This window comes from Watersipora subatra, chromosome 2, assembly GCF_963576615.1.
Source record: "Watersipora subatra chromosome 2, tzWatSuba1.1, whole genome shotgun sequence".
Classification (NCBI taxonomy): domain Eukaryota; kingdom Metazoa; phylum Bryozoa; class Gymnolaemata; order Cheilostomatida; family Watersiporidae; genus Watersipora; species Watersipora subatra.
Genome location: NC_088709.1, coordinates 17,941,175 through 17,958,504, shown reverse-complemented (window position 1 = coordinate 17,958,504; position 17,330 = coordinate 17,941,175). Strand labels below are relative to the sequence as shown.

The 17,330-nt window shown below is 34.8% G+C and overlaps 1 protein-coding gene across 1 annotated transcript in view; it reads right to left on the bottom strand.

Moving 5' to 3' along the window:
* The window catches only part of LOC137388012 (macrophage mannose receptor 1-like), a 53,077-nt gene that overhangs the window by 28,241 nt on the left and 7,506 nt on the right, over nt 1-17,330 (bottom strand). The window contains exons 9-25 of the mRNA XM_068074532.1: nt 16,709-16,832; nt 16,508-16,514; nt 14,740-14,949; nt 13,659-13,769; nt 12,897-13,001; nt 12,349-12,507; nt 10,311-10,439; nt 10,054-10,191; nt 9,318-9,503; nt 7,312-7,542; nt 6,419-6,478; nt 5,956-6,133; nt 5,521-5,653; nt 3,117-3,239; nt 2,059-2,171; nt 1,606-1,757; nt 454-635 (exon numbers count right to left, since the gene is read on the bottom strand). Coding sequence (XP_067930633.1) covers nt 454-635; nt 1,606-1,757; nt 2,059-2,171; nt 3,117-3,239; nt 5,521-5,653; nt 5,956-6,133; nt 6,419-6,478; nt 7,312-7,542; nt 9,318-9,503; nt 10,054-10,191; nt 10,311-10,439; nt 12,349-12,507; nt 12,897-13,001; nt 13,659-13,769; nt 14,740-14,949; nt 16,508-16,514; nt 16,709-16,832 — 2,341 coding nt within the window. The remainder of the gene's footprint in view (nt 1-453; nt 636-1,605; nt 1,758-2,058; nt 2,172-3,116; nt 3,240-5,520; nt 5,654-5,955; nt 6,134-6,418; nt 6,479-7,311; nt 7,543-9,317; nt 9,504-10,053; nt 10,192-10,310; nt 10,440-12,348; nt 12,508-12,896; nt 13,002-13,658; nt 13,770-14,739; nt 14,950-16,507; nt 16,515-16,708; nt 16,833-17,330) is intronic.

Genomic DNA, 17,330 nt, shown 5'->3' with positions numbered 1-17,330 from the left:
ACAGCAGCATGGTTAATACAAGTTAACGGATTTTATCAATTTTCAAAAAGCCACCCTGTTAATCGTCAAACCAATTTATTGATTCAAAATTTCATGTGTATCGTCCTGTAAATAACAACAATTTAATCAAATATATAACTTTAGCCAACATCACAGAGTCTAAAAGAAATAATCGCAGGTGTGTGGTTGAGATTTTACATCACTTATCAAGGTACAGAACAGCTGACTCAAGTGACTCGAGCATAGAGTGTCACACGAGGTGCTGCCTTAAGACTGTGCTCATTGTAATAACCCTTGTGCTTCCTGTGTACCATCAACGACGTTTTGAAGAGTAATATCCAAGCATTGCTCATCTAATGAACAGTGAAGCAGAAGTGATTATTTGAGTAACGGATGAAAAACTGACTCAAACCCGGAGGTGGTACTTACTAAGTAGCATTCGTTGGTACTTACTAAGTAGCATTTGTTGCCAACCAGGTGCCATTGGTTAGGGCAAGCTGTCTCCCACTTCCTCGGCGGCTTGACAAAGTCCATGCGATATTCTTTGCAGATGTATGGTTGTCTAGTGTCACAATCTCCGTCATACAGCTCTCCTGTTTTTACTTTTAGGTATGTGCAGTTGCCAAACTCATTCCCTGTATAGCAAATACTCAGATAATACTTGTTTTGCAATATACAGAATACAATGTTTTAAGATTACTCAAATAACTCGACTCTATATGTACCTTTTCCTTGAAATGGATTTGTGGGCAAACGTTACAACACAAGCAAATTACTGCACGCGATTAAAACCACTGAAAGAACAGTTATTAGAATGTATTGTAATATACATTAACAGACAATGTAATGGATGTTATTTATTTAACAAATAAACCCATGAACAGACGACTCCTCAAGAGCTACATGGTAAAATCCCATGAACAGATGACTCCTTAAGAGCCACAAGAGGGGCTATAATGTTAACTGTTTACTGTCTTTTTCCAACTCTTTTGCTACGGAAAGCATTTATAAATGCCTTAGTACCTGTACGAAAACATTAATCACATATTAGAGAGGAAACAGAGCCAACTCAAAATTTTACCACAATGAATTAAAATATTGGGTTATTATTTTGGGCCAGTTAGTTTTTTTCACTCAAAATTCGCAGAATAATATCTGTTTCTGATTTTGTTATTTTCAGTTTAGGATGGATGGAAAGAAAAATTGTAAATAGCGAACTAAACGTATTTCTGCTGGTGAAACTTTTTAACATTAGGGCTCAAATATTGCTGAAAACTATATTTGAAAATAAACCTGAAATAGAAAATTATCTCAAACCTGCGAAAGCAATAGAATTTTTCATTTGCATCCAGTTTCACTTAACTAAACGAATATTAAACATGGCTCTTGTTTTTGAATGCATTTATACTTCTGGAGAATCATTAACTGATAACAAAAAAGCTTTAAATTAGAGCTCTATGACAGAAACCATATCTTTTAAACGTCAAATATCGAGTGTGTATGTCAGAAAAAAGATTTTGGCATGAATTAATTGCGTCAAAACAAGCAGATTCTGTCACGAAAAAGTTAAACAGCTCTGGCTCAGTGATATCAGAAAAGATCTACCTGTGTGGTCTTTGTTCCACTGGGGGAGGTAGTCATCAATGTCAACAGGAGCTGTATTCCATAGGTATTTACCATTAATGTTTGTATAGCCTAGCCAGAGATTGTACACACTCGTATGTCTATAGATGTCCAGAATATAAGCGACCTCTTCCCTACAACCCATGCATTGCTTGCTGAACAATATGTGAATAGTTTATGCTACTAACCATGAAATTTGCCCAAATAAGGTGGCAGGTTGGCATATTTCCAGATATTAACTAAAGAATAGTGTGTATTAGTTCTTTACAGCCGTGCCAGTATAACCAATGCAATGCTAAAGTCAAAACGAGATAGGACATTACGAAGCAAGTGAGCTGCTGCCTTATGAGACAAGGAGATCAACATAAAAAGCTATGATGAAACAAGTTACGACAAGGAAAGGTAAGGCAGATGATTTTACTACAAGCTACTTACGGACTTTCGAGCCAAGCAAGGTCGAACTTGTTCACTTTGCAGGACTCTTTAGCAGTCTCCCATACAAACTGACTGTATGTAGCCAAGTAGCAGGTTGTATCAGTCATGTGAGTCTACGAACAACAATGGCGGACTTGAGAGAAAGAAAAAATCTTAATATAAAAGGCATTGGCATAAAGTTCAGTACACCATCCAGTGTAGATATACACTAACCATGTGTGATAATCAGAAAAAAATGACGCCTTATTTCAACGCAACAGTAGATTCACGAGTATGATATCGTAAGGTCATGCACTGCTAGAGATACCAGAGCTGTAAGAGCTATGGAAAAAGAATAAATATTTGAAAAGATTTGCAAAAAAAAATGTTTCTAGTTTGAATGCCAATTGAACATTGTTATCTTTGAAAATTATGGTTCTCAGTGTACAGCTTTTTAAAAATTTCAAAATAGATTATATATTTACAAAAGAAATTATTTCAGTTGGTTAGGACATCAGTCTAATAAACTGAATTTGATTGGTTAGAGCTCCTTATAGTTCAAAATTGGAGTTGTCTCATCTAGTTGGACAATTACGATAACTACTAATGAAACAGAAAAATAAATTGCTTTGACATCCATAATGCGCTTCATCGTTTCTGACAATTTACCATTGATTCAAAAGTCACCTTTTGTTAATGAAAAATTTGTGAGTCCTCTTAAATAAATCTCGAATGAAGCTGATTTCAAATAAAAAGAATCACAACAAAATTTACAATTCCATCCAATGAGGACTACTCATTTCAACGAATCAAATATACATAAGTTATATTTATTATTCATCAATTGTGACGGCTTATAAACCGAGAAAGCAGAAGATATCATTTAAAATAAAGAAAAATACTTATGATAATTCTCTTTGTTTTAATTTAAATTGTAAACAAGCTTAACGGTAGCATATAGACAAAATATGTTATATATAGAAAAATTATGCTATATATAGACAGCAAAACAATTGAAACTGAAAGCACAACTCCAACATTAGGTATACCAACAATCAGTGCCCAAATTATCTATGTACCGTCATTGGAGGACAAAGCTTGGCCATATCTGTTGTGGGATCTCCTCCTACAAGGGTGGCTGACATCTTGCATATGAAACCATCAGCTAGGTTTTCACACAGCATGACATCCCAAAAACCTTTCTACAAATCAGTCGCCTTTACAATATATAAAATTAACTACTTAAATGCGCAATCATAAAAAAGGAGCTAAAATATTTTACAAAGCATATCTATACTCCAACAGTACTCTCATTATATCTATACTCCAACAGTACTCTCATTATATCTATACTCCAACAGTACTCTCATTATATCTATACTCCAACAGTACTCTCATTATATCTATACTCCAACAGTACTCTCATTATATCTATACTCCAACAGTACTCTCATTATATCTATACTCCAACAGTACTCTCATTATATCTATACTCCAACAGTACTCTCATTATATCTATACTCCAACAGTACTCTCATTATATCTATACTCCAACAGTATTCTCATTATATCTATACTCCAACAGTACTCTCATTATATCTATACTCCAACAGTACGCTCATTATATCTATACTCCAACAGTACTCTCATTATATCTATACCCTGTCAGTACTCTCATTATACATGTATCTATACCCTGTCAGTACTCTCATTATATCTATACCCTGTCAGTACTCTCATTAGATCTATAACCTGTCAGTACTATCATTATATCTATACCCTATCAGTACTATCATTATATCTATACTCTGTCAGTACTCTCATTATATCTATACCCTGTCAGTACTATCATTATATCTATACTCTGTCAGTACTATCATTATATTTATACCCTGTCAGTAATCTCATTATTTCTATACCCTGTCATTAACAGGATTAACTGAGTTTTCATCTAGAAGGGCTATCAGTCAATAAACCTTGATTAAGTTACGTTATTTATTCTTGTAGATATTTGTGGTGGCTCACGATCAACAAGACTAAGCAAGACAAATGACTCAAAGAAAAATATGCAAGGTTTAAAGGTTTTAAAACTCTCCTAAAATGTTTTACTTTGATTCACACCTAACGGACTAATTTGCAAAAATTAGTTTGAAGTTTGTTTATGAATAAATGCTACACTTATGGCTTATATCTACTCATGCAGTTGTAGATATATATTCACAAGTACACATATAAATACTGTATTCTACATAGTTTAAAACATGAGCAATAATAAGACAGTAGTAACTCCCCGGATTACTGCTATTTCTACCAAAAAAGATAGAGAAAAGACAACAAAACTATCCCACCAGTGACTAGTCTGGCAGAGATTTTCAGCTTCAGCTGCCGAGCTTATTAAGGAATGCCTGTTCATAAGCAACATTGTCAGCAGGTCATAATCATAACAGAATGAAAGAAGACAATAAAAGCCTTGAATATGTCCATACCTGTCATAAAGCCAGTTACACTCATATCAACATAGTGTACATTTAAATAGTCATATCTAGTATTAACTGATAGCATCTGTCATTATTAATATTCCAGGAAAAATTGTTAGCTGTGGTCTTGTATTTGTGTGGTGCTATTGATCATCTTACTTTTTGAGCGTTTATTTATACGCTTTCCTTTTCGTAAAACATGTTATTTTTTGATTGATTCTTAAAAAAGATAAACTGCTTTAGTCAGGTGAAAAACTAGCTGTTTACTTGCGTAGCTGTGAAAAACCTATAAAGCCCTCTTGTAGATAAAATAGCGCAAAATCTTGCCAAGTTCGGCAAGAAAATAATTTTTGCTCATAATACCTCCTGTGTGCGTATTATTTTGTACACATAAAAGGCAGCATGAGACTATCTGGTCTGAAAGCAAAAAAGCTACCGATTCTTATACTTGGGCGAAAATTTTACAGTGACCAACATACTTTATTCTATCAAAGACTTTTAACTTTTTACATACTTGGAAAATGAGTTCCTTGTTTGCAAAACGAACATTTAAGAAAAGCCCTTGACCACCAGAACTAAATCTAGCCCTATAATGACATTCACCTCAGATTCCATTGTATGGTAAATAATGTTACGATGTATTCAGGTGGTTCAACTTCAACACAACTCTAGTTGAAATATCATAACGTTATGCCATTATAAAAAACAGTGACGCACTATTCCCTAAAGTCTTAGAGCACAGGCTATTTTAAACTATTGAGTTTTATAAATAAATAATGTCGGAAAAGCTTGAGAGTTAATCTTTCACAGATGTAGTTGAAATTGCATAGCATTTTATAGAACATGGTCGATTTGCCTTTGATTTTTTATTAAACATTTTGTGAGTTTAACCCTTTACCATCTCTAAGCTGAAATGCACACTATTTGAAATAAAAACCAAAATTTCTCTGTAAAACAGTAAATATTAACAAAAAGTTATTTTGTCCTCCGAACAGGGTCTACAAACCTCATTCATGACAACACAGCGCAAGTAGCTGGTTTGAGTAGGCTGATGGAAGCCCCAGTCAACAAAGGCAACCGGAGTGCCATCGGTCCATGTGAATACCCCATTCAGATCTCTGTCCTCGAGCCCAATCCAGCTGTTGCCCTTCTGACCTTCAAGGAAAAGGTCCGACAATCAGATAATTGCTCAGACAAACAGTGAGATATAGGATACTACTGGTCACTATAACTGCTGGTCACTATAACTACTGGTCACTATAACTACTGGTCACTATAACTACTGATCACTATAACTACTGATTACTATAACTACTGGTCACTATAACTACTGGTCACTATAACTACTGATCACTATAACTACTGATCACTATAACTACTGATCACTATAACTACTGGTCACTATAACTACTGGTCACTATAACTGTTAGTCATACCTGACTGCTTATGGATAGCTTTCAGCTCATTGATGTTCTCTAGTTCACTTTTCACACTTGCTAGAAAAGCGCTATCTTGTTTACACGTGTCTTTGGCAACCTGCTGGGTAGCGGCTTTCCTGTACACTTTATAACAGTTAGAGCCAACCAAACGGTAAGATTGTGGGCATGTTTTCTTAGTGCCTAAAGCAGTAAATACACACAATAAGCAGATGACAATCAAGTCATAACAAATCAAGTCATAAGCAAATCAAGTCATAACAAAACTTCATGTAAAACATGTACAGTAGTTAATATAATACATCGTAATTTGTTTACTGTTATACTATAACAACAGAACAACAGTATTTTACATATGCCATCCATGAGATCAGACAGCCAGCATGGCCATGTTCTGATAGCCTATCATGTCAGTTATAAAAGTTCTCGCAAGCAAACAAATAATTTTGAGATAGATAGATTGGATACCTGGTGGGAGAGTAGTTATCTTCTGAGGCAGGGGTGTTGTGGTTGTTGGCTGGTTTATTTCTGCAACAGAAGGTCAGCATAATCAATTATATTTAGAAAAATGATGATGCATGCAGCAGACTAGAAATTTGGCGTAAGTTGCTATAGCAGCCGATGCCAAATCAATAGCTAGCCACCATATTATTGGCATGAGCCCTGTGATTGGTTAGACTAAAGGCTCTATCATCAACACATGTCATGCGATTGGTTAGCTTACAAATTTGATTATTCGCATAAGCCGACTGAATGGTGGGTCTTTAAAGATGAACTTCCATTAAATTTTAGTAAAGATTATCAGAAAGTATTGGTATTTTTCTATCAGTTGCAATTACTTTTGTTAATTGAGGTGATTTGACTGCCAGCATGTTTCAAAATTGAAATCCACAAAACCTGATCAAGTTAAAACGACCAGAAGAAAAATACATGCGTAATGACATCACTAGTTGCTACCGTTACATTGGCTATTATGTTCAAGTTGCAGCGTTACACGTCTCTATTCTGTTGTCTCTTTGTAATTATAGACGTCATAATCACACTTTTACTTGATCTGAGTGTTTTAACCGCAATTAAATTTAGTCGATTTCAATCTTAAAACAACCTGGTACTCAGATAACCCAAAGCATTAAAATTATCCCAAATGAGAGAAAAACACCAATAACATCTGATAAAATCTACTGAAATTTTGTGCAAGTTACTTATAAATGTATCATCAAAATAGGTGATATGATTGGTTGTATAAGTGAAACTTACTTGGTCTTTTACACAAATTGGTGATACGATTGGTTATATAAGTGAAACTGACTTGGTCTCTTACACAAATTGGTGATATGATTGGTTATATATGTGAGACTTACTTGGTCTTTTACACATGTACGATTTCTTCTTGTTACAGTCTTCAGGAAACCACTTCTTTGTCTCAAGATTCATAGTCAAGCACTGTACATGTGACTTGCTGTGTGTATTCAGGTCATCCCAGTTAATGTAGGAAAAAATGCTGCTATCAGCCCAGCCCCAAGCTGAGCTGCTAGTCATGTCACTACCCCCAATCCACATGGAGACTCCGGGCAGTTTGTATGGAATGTAGGCTAAAGATATAAAGTTACTGGTCGTTTTCCATGCACCACGCATCAGAACATGTAACCGCATACATGCCTCAGCTATGTTAAAACAAAATATATAAAGGTCTGACCACATATTTGCTGATCTACACTTTGCAGTCTCTATGCCTTGAGTAGATATGAGTACTAGGATCATTGGAGTTAACCATTAAAATATTGTTCTACAAACGGTAAGAGAGGGCAACTACGAAAAAATATGAATGTAAACAACCAGAACAGCCGAAAAAAGTCTGAGGTGGTTGGGCCATGAACATGGAATGTAACAAGACCGGCTTCCACAATAACTGTTATATTCGCATCTATGTACCTGCATCTCGCATCTACAAATTCATGGCAGATGATTGCCTGTATTCAAGCTGATTGGAGATCTGGTATCATATGTATATAGTCACAACTATAGACAGCTTTAGTCGCCTATACTGACTGTAGGAGAGAGAGAAAAAGAAAGAGAGAGAACAGTTGCCAGAAGTTTAGTGTTACCATTTCAACTAGGTTCAAAATCATTTGTCTTGAAATGTGAGTCAAATTGATTGTCACATCATTAGGTGCCAAAAAATTAAAATCACTTCCAACTTTTCACAGTATGTAAACTCAGTATATCTGAACACAAAAATAAGAAAAATAAAATACCTTTCACAAATCGCAGAAAGCAAAATTGGTACCATTTTTAAATACAAAAAAAAGGTTGATCCAATTCAAAGATGCAAGCATTAAGTTGATTAACCCCGCTATCTGAACTTACTATCTGAACTTACTATCTAAACTTACTATCTGAACTTACTATCTGAACTTACTATCTAAACTTACTATCTGAACTTACTATCTGAACTTATTATCTGAACTTACTATCTGAACTTACTATCTGAACTTACTATCTGAACTTACTATCTAAACTTACTATCTGAACTTACTATCTAAACTTACTATCTGAACTTACTATCTGAACTTATTATCTGAACTTACTATCTGAACTTACTATCTGAACTTACTATCTGAACTTACTATCTGAACTTACTATCTAAACTTACTATCTGAACTTACTATCTGAACTTACTATCTGAACTTACTATCTGAACTTACTATCTGAACTTACTATCTGAACTTACTATCTGAACTTACTATCTGAACTTACTATCTGAACTTACTATCTGAACTTACTATCTGAACTTACTATCTGAACTTACTATCTGAACTTACTATCTGAACTTACTATCTGAACTTACTATCTGAACTTACTATCTGAACTTACTATCTGAACTTGCTATCTGAACTTGCTATCTGAACTTACTATCTGAACTTACTATCTGAACTTACTATCTGAACTTACTATCTGAACTTACTATCTAAACTTACTATCTAAACTTACTATCTGAACTTACTATCTGAACTTACTATCTGAACTTACTATCTGAACTTACTATCTGAACTTACTATCTGAACTTACTATCTGAACTTACTATCTGAACTTACTATCTGAACTTACTATCTGAACTTACTATCTGAACTTACTATCTGAACTTACTATCTGAACTTACTATCTGAACTTACTATCTGAACTTACTATCTGAACTTACTATCTGAACTTACTATCTGAACTTACTATCTGAACTTACTATCTGAACTTACTATCTGAACTTACTATCTGAACTTACTATCTGAACTTACTGTCTGAACAGCAAATGATGCTCAGATAGAAAGTTTCATCAATCTAATCATTCAGTGACTGAGTACAATGAACATACATTCAATAACAATCTGTTCGTAGGGTGATGTTACACTTGCGAGTTGTCCGCCCTTTGTCTTGCAATCAGCCTCAGCCTCTGACCAAACTCTGTTTTCTTCATTCAGCTGATAGCAGTAGTTGAGATGAGTTCCCACAGCATAAACTACTGGGGTTCTCCATCCTTCCCCACATTCAGGATTAATAGCTAAAAATATATATCATTAAGTCCATAACTAGATGAGGCAGGAAACGCGGACTTGTGGAATGATGATGCATCACAGATGATATGCTGAAAAAAATGCCACTGCCAGGAAACAAATTTCCATATGAGCACCTTACCTCCGCTGCTGACCCAAGTAAAGCTTCAAAATGGCCGAAGGAGATAGACAAAAAGTAAAAACATTTTAAATTAGTGATAAAATCTATCTTTTTTTTAAGTATTCTGTAAAAGAATAGAGCTAGTTATTTCTAACTGATGAACAGAGGAAACAAACTTTGGAAATATCCAATCAGTCTGTGAACTCATATATGCTGCTATTCTATGTTGTATCTTCATCAGCTAATGTCAGTAATTCATTGACAATAGCTAACACTTCCATTTTCGGATTTAAAGTAAATTGTAGAATAAATGCGACCGCTCAGCCCTTGCTAGTTGCTAGGTTTAAATAGAAAACTTGTAAGGTTGAAAACATACAATTTTTGTGATAGTTTGCCCATAGTACATGTTGTATGTACTTACAATCTGGTGACCATACCTGGAAGGGGTGTAGTGGTGACCTTGAATTTGCTGCCTGGCTTTTCACATATAAATGCAAACTTGGATGCGCATACGCCTGGAGTCCACTGTCCTTTATTTCTTCCAGGCTTGCCGAGAATAAACACGCAATTACTACCTAAAGGCACAGAAAAGCACATTTACATCCATAAACATGTACATAGTCTATACACAGTATGTATATTGACTATACAGCTAGAACTACAAACAAAGGTTGATGTTGGACTAGTCACTCACCTGATCTAAGCATGCCATGATAATTACTAATAAAGTTCCTGTATTCTGTTGGCGAACCATCGACCCATTTCCAATTTTCAGTCTTTCCCCAACTGGTCAGACCAATCCAATATATTTGGGTTGTATGAGCTGTAAACACGTTCTCTAATATGAGCTCTTGCAAATGAGTGAGCAACAACTAGCAATTTAATTTACATTTGTAGAAATAACTGCTTTAAAATTCAAATTTTTGTGCATTTATAAAAATGACAAATATATATGTTAACTCTTTTAAGATATAAACGGCCAGCGCCTACAAAGATACTAAGTAATAAAGACCAAGCAAAGATTCTGAAGACCAAATGCAACAATAAAGACCTTACTAAAAATGAGAATTGATAAACACTTATAAAGATTAACTATAATTCAAAAAAAGGTTAGCTACAGGAGAAAGTAGTTCGGTCCAGCTCAGAGAACTAAGACTAACCTTGAACATGCCCTACCAACAGTAATTATCTCCTCTGATTCCTAGTATGAGTTACAATATGCTGGAGCCACCTCTCACCAGAATTTAGTTAAGGCAAAACAAAATGTAAGAGTAATAGCACAACAAATATGAATCCCACTGCTGACACCAAATTATTACAGTCACTATTTGAAGAGTAATTGAGCTATATCTACCGTAAAACCTGTATTTGAATGTCACCAAATTTTGAACGCCACCTTTATTTGCGCGCCATTATGGAAAATGGGTTGAAGAATAGAGCACCACCCTTTAATTGAATGCCACCTTCATCTCACAGCCACTGTTTGACATTCTCAATTTTTATGAACCCAAAATAGCAAGTGATCAGTAAAAGAATGTCCACAAAATCATACTGATTATGACTCGATTACATCAATAGCAATTAATTCATTTGTTGTTTTCGTTCGTATCGAAGTCCATTTTCCAATTCCAAGTTTTAGCGTTTTTTTTGTTAAAACTGTGAATGCAACACCATAGAAATAATTAGTAACTGTATCCGGCTAATAGTAGTTTCTTTTTTAACGCAGTCTTGATATTTTGATGCAAGTAAAAAATATTTTGCGCATTTACGATGGAATCTGTGCTACTACGTATTTTGGGGCTAAAATTCGGAGACTATTTTGATTGCATACATGTATTCAAAAATACATTGCGTAAAGATTTTGCTCTGTTAAAAAATTGTTTGGGCTAACATCAACTAGCTCAGCTGTACAAAAGAGGAGTTGAGGTCAAAAAACACTGTGGAAAGTAATAAACAGCCAAAAAAATATGAAATGGTTGCAAACGAAAGCAACAATCAGAAAGCAACTGCCTGAGCAAACGATGCTAATATTTCTGTTTTAAAAAGGTTAATTTGTAATAAATATGTTTTGTTTACGTCAATTGTTCTTGAATATATACTTGTAGCATTTAATAGATTACTATTATATAACTTATAAATTTGCAGATTTATAGCATATTATTTGATAGTATCGTTGCAGTAAAATCTGATCTTACAATTGATCGACGCTCGTAACTCTTCTTCTATTGTACATAAAAAACTAGTTTAGGCTGCAAACTGTAGCAAACATATCAATGAGTGCAATGACCTTTCACGCAACCTTTTTGAATATAGTTATAAAATGAAAATACGCCTTCAAATTTATAATTAAATAAAAACTTAGAAGCTCAAACAAATTGCAATGCGGGCTATAAGATCATTGTAGGATAATTGCAAGCAATAGAGCTCAACGGATAGAAACATGTATCAGCTTCTCAGTGCATATTTATTTAAAGATTTATGACAAGTTTGAGGCAATTTCGCAAAATTCTTGCATCCAAAGGGGTTTATGTTGATCCGCCCAAAGGATGGTGCAAAATATAGGCGACATTAAAATCGCAGTGAAAAGGTTAAACTTATCTTCTCAATATTCTGAAAAATACAATGTCACCCTTTATTTGAATGCCACCTCTAATAAAGCATCGCTTTAAGGGAAGTGTTGAAAGATAGAGCGCCATGGCGTTCAAATAATGGTTTCACGATATCTAACTCACAATTAATAAAAGCCTGTTCCTGACTATTAGAAGGGGTTGCTAGGGTAGCACCCACATCACTGCACGCCTTTTGTGCATCATTATATGATTTCTCTGCAGAGTTCATCTTGTAGCATCGACCTCTGTACTGATAGTAGTCTGGTTCACAGAAAGTGTCCACTGTAAGAGATTTACAATTGTAACTGTTCTTTATGGATGCATTCAGAAGTATTCAAATAAAGGCTGATAGGTTGGCCAGATAAGTTACAGGATGACGTTATGAAAACATGGCTCACACAATAATAGTAATAATAATGAAGCAAATAAGGTACGAATCTTGTAGATCTTCTTGGATGAGCTAAAATATTGAAGCGAGTGCTAAAAATATGTTCTCGCAAATACTCGGAAGACTCTCACAAAATACCGGTATACAATACCTGAAGGCTGTTAAAAATAAACAATAATAACAATACTATAGTAGTAGTAATAATGATGATAATAATAGTAACAATATGTAACCTGACCGGTAGTCTGACCAGCAGTTCAGGTTATCTAATAGACAGACACACCTGGAGGATGATGATACTCAATAACAGAGTCTGTAGCTGCAGCCTCACAAATGTATGGGAATCTGTTGGCACAGTTGTCAGTAACTGTCATCTTACCATCATTATCTGGTAATAACAACACATGAATTATTGCAGTCTCCAAACAGTAGAGCAATACAAACTGGTGAAAAATGTCAAATTCTTCTATAAAAAGAATGTACCTCCTGCATAAAACTGTGTGAAAATTTATGTAACACACAGAGCTTACAAAATCTGTATACTTGCAGTTGAGCAATAAATTATATCAAAAAACTAATATTTTCTTGTAATGAGTATTCCACGATTATAATAAGGTATAATAAGATATGTTAGTAAATAAGGCAGACAGGTGATGATGAACTGGATATAAAAGGAAGCATAGCACTCCAATAATGAACTTCTAAGCTGAGTATTAGTAACATCACAATGAACTAGATGTTATCAATAATAGTGATTAATTGAATCAATTAACAGTGAACAATAATATAACTAAAGATAACGATATAAGGATGATAATAACAAAAAAGATTCTAAGCATTACATAATATATAAAAACACCATCTGGTAAAATATCTCAATACAATGCAAACGGGAATATCTTTATCAAAACAGAATAGAGATAAAACAAATATTTGTGTAATTTTCATTCAAAAGAAACTGGAAATGGCAGGTTAAATTTTATATATTAGGGCAAAATATTATCAAGAGCATAGTAGCCTGTAAATGTTGATGTTCCGCTTATACCTGTATAAACAAGGCCACATTGTGGATTGTTGGCAGCGAGGTTGTCGGGTATAACTATGAGAGAGGAATTAACAACATCTCCAGAGAGCCACCGATAAGCTTCAAGGTAGGCTGCAACACAGAAATCTTCATGTTCATGCATATTCCAGGACTCCTTCTAATTAATCACTTTATGAGTGCTTTCACTTTAACCTACTGTTTATTCGAGGGTAATATAGGACGAGTGCTTTCACTTTAACCTACTGTTTGTGTGAGGGTAATATAGGACGAGTGCTTTCACTTTAACCTATTGTTTGTTTGAGGGTACTACAGGACATGTGCTTTGACTTTAACCTACTGTTTGTTCGAGGGTAAAATGGGAAAAGTGCTTTTACTTTAGCCTACTGTTTATTCGAGGGTAATATAGGACGAGTGCTTTCACTTTAACCTACTGTTTGTTTGAGGGTAGTGTAGGACGAGTGCTTTCACTTTAACCTACTGTTTGTTTGAGGGTACTACAGAACATGTGCTTTGACTTTAACCTACTGTTTGTTCGAGGGTAAAATAGGACGAGTGCTTTCACTTTAGCCTACTGTTTGTTTGAGGGTAATATAACCTCACCATTGTCGAGCGATTATTCTACAATGGTAGTTCACTAAACTAACTGCATGGTATAAATACTTGCTGCAATATTTGCATAGCATGTCAATTTAGATTTTTAGATTGAGATTTTACCTGGAAAATTTAATTTCCAAAATCTTGATATTCACACAAATTATGCTCGTTGATGGTAATTAGTTTTGGAAAGAAAACAGACATAGATAGCATCTATTTACTATTGCCACTGAATGTTCCCTAAACAAATCCTATATTACAAGTCATTAGTATACAAATGCTGTTTTTTTATTATTATTTTCTCGCAGTCAATGGATTCCAATGGCCGCGAATTAGCGAAAACATGGTGTTTTTAGATTTTTACTGTAGACACATCTTGAGGAAAACTTAGTAAATGAATCCTTGAACGATTTCTGATCAAAAGGTAAAAGCAGATTGTTATTGGAATGTATAGGTCAAGAGGTGAAGAGGTCATATAATAACAAACCACTAAAACCCATCCATATGGCTCCAACATCCAAATCGAAGAAGTAACGGGACTTTGTTATGAAATCTTTTTCGACTGGAGAGTCAATCTGCATAAGTGTGGCGTTCTGGTTCATGCAACTTTTCTTAGCGCCCATCCAAGACTGCTTGTCACGCATCCGAAATTCATAGCACCTGCCATTTAGCGTCACCCAACCAGATGGGCAAACACCTGCCAAGTAAATGTCACAACAATGAACATTGACAAAATATGTATTGATTAACCAGTGAGTTGTTGACAAGTTTGCTTTCAATATAATCACATTGTTTACCAAAAAGTTTTGAAGTATCTTTTCTGTCATGAAGTTCGATTTTACAACCTCTAGAATGAGACAAACAAATAAAGTTCTCTATGCTACAGGATGTAAACCCGACATTCATCAAATAGCAACTGACAAACTATCATCCCTTCACCTGATAGCTGACAGGTGTTAGACAAGTGCTGACAGGTGTTTGAATGTAAATCCTGCATGCAAGTGGCTTGAAGTTGCAGCAATATAGTGCCCTTGCGACCAAGTTGGTAACTTGATAAATCAACTCATACTGACACAAAAGCAGTTAGCAGCAGTTTATAGTCTTATAAGCTGAAACTCTAAGTAAAGGATTATCAAAAATTAAGTTGGAATGGCTCTACCAGCCTACAGTAATTACAGATAACAAGTAAAAGAAATACATTTTGTCAATGTTGGCAGAAATGAGAGCCTAGTGTGGATTGCTGAAGCTTAGTATGGGTTGTTTTGATGGCATCTTTCACAAAATATAAATGTGTTTACTCCCTTAATGTTGGTATTGCTAAACACATACAAACTCTCTTAATGTTGCTATTGCCACGCAAGTGCATAGAGGCATTGCTATATAATAGGTGCAAGACTTGGAAAACGAAAATATGCGTTATGTTTGAAGGTTGACTTGCAACAAAATTCACATTACAATTATTTGGTATCCAAAGGTTTACCATGTCTTAATCTGCTGTGTTGTAGGTGCAAAATATGTGGAAATTTGATCACAAGCTCTTAAAAGCTAAAAAATGAACAGTTAATCGCAGTCATCATGAAAACGCCATAGGTCAAAACGCCATATCTCTCAAAACGACTTAAATTTGACGTAGTTGAACACGATGTGCTTTTGTTTACACTTTCATGCAACCTCACTCGTCAAAATATTTTCACAAATAAACTTCACGTCTTTAATAAAACCATGTCTATTGTCCTTACGCATCTATTTCATTATTAATATAATGCTGTCACTTTGAGCACTGATATCTCAAAACCTAGCCTAAAAATTAGTGTAATGTTTTAACCTTAGCTCGAGGGGGTGCATATCATCCTCTGATAAACATGAGGAGCTTGTTGGTCACCTATGATAGACGAAAAATGCTGCAGAAATTGTTCGCAGAATTTGGCAGAAAATATGGGTCACATGATCAGATTACGAATAAATGATTAGACAAAGCTGAAATGAAGCTGTAAAGTAGCGAGCATCTATATTTGATAAGGGCTTTCCAGTAGAACCCGAAGTGTTTGTCATAAACTAGTGCTACGAGATGTTTTATATTGAGAATTTTATTGGCCTTATATTTTATGTGATAACATCACGTGTCAAAACAATAACCACAATGTTTGAGTATGATATCGAAATAAAGAAATTCCAAACTACGGCGTTTTCGTGATGGCTGCGATTAACTGTTGGTTTTTGAGCTTTTAAGAGCTTATAATCACATTTCCACATACTTTGAACCTACAACACAGCAGAGTAAGACATGGTGAACCTTTTGATACGAAACAAATGTAATGTAAAGTTGTATGTTGCAAGTCAACCTTTAAAGAGCTTACAGAGCACTTTCAAAACTTGTATTCAATACGCTAATGTCAAATATGCCTGCAAAATGAACATTTAAAACTGAACGTCGTAAAGAAATTGTGCAGGTTTACGTGAGGGTCACCTTGAGGTCGCTGACAAATAAAGCTAAGATCTTTATCACAGCTGCCGAGATGCCATCCTTCAACATCTATGTCTGTATTGTCCACGTAGACACATCCTTCACGTGATGATAGGCTATAAGAGTAGATACTAACTGGGCACTCAATCATAACTGAACAGGAAGTGTACAGATTAAAACTAAACAACCATATATAACCAAATTGATCACTAAACATCAGGTGAGTGAACTATGACTTCTGTCTGCTAATCACATGGACAAAAATTACAAACTAACTAGAGAAAGCAAACATCAAAAACTTCGCAGACTAAATACGATAGCGATTTACTAAAGAAGGGCTGTCATACCAGTCACTGAGTAATATCAACATGTAGTAGAATTGTTAGACTCTACCTACAAACAGCCTTCTTCAAACAATAAAAACCAAATATACTCAAAGTACATCAATCACATAAGTACTGTTTCAGCTTATTCAGGTTCTTCAATATCATGGCTTTCAAATGAACCATTGTTTGACATGATGAGACAGACATTGGTTGGTGTTAATAAGATTTCCCCAGAGCTCGACCGCAGAAATGTTCAATGGTATAGGCTCGAAAATTGTGACATCACAA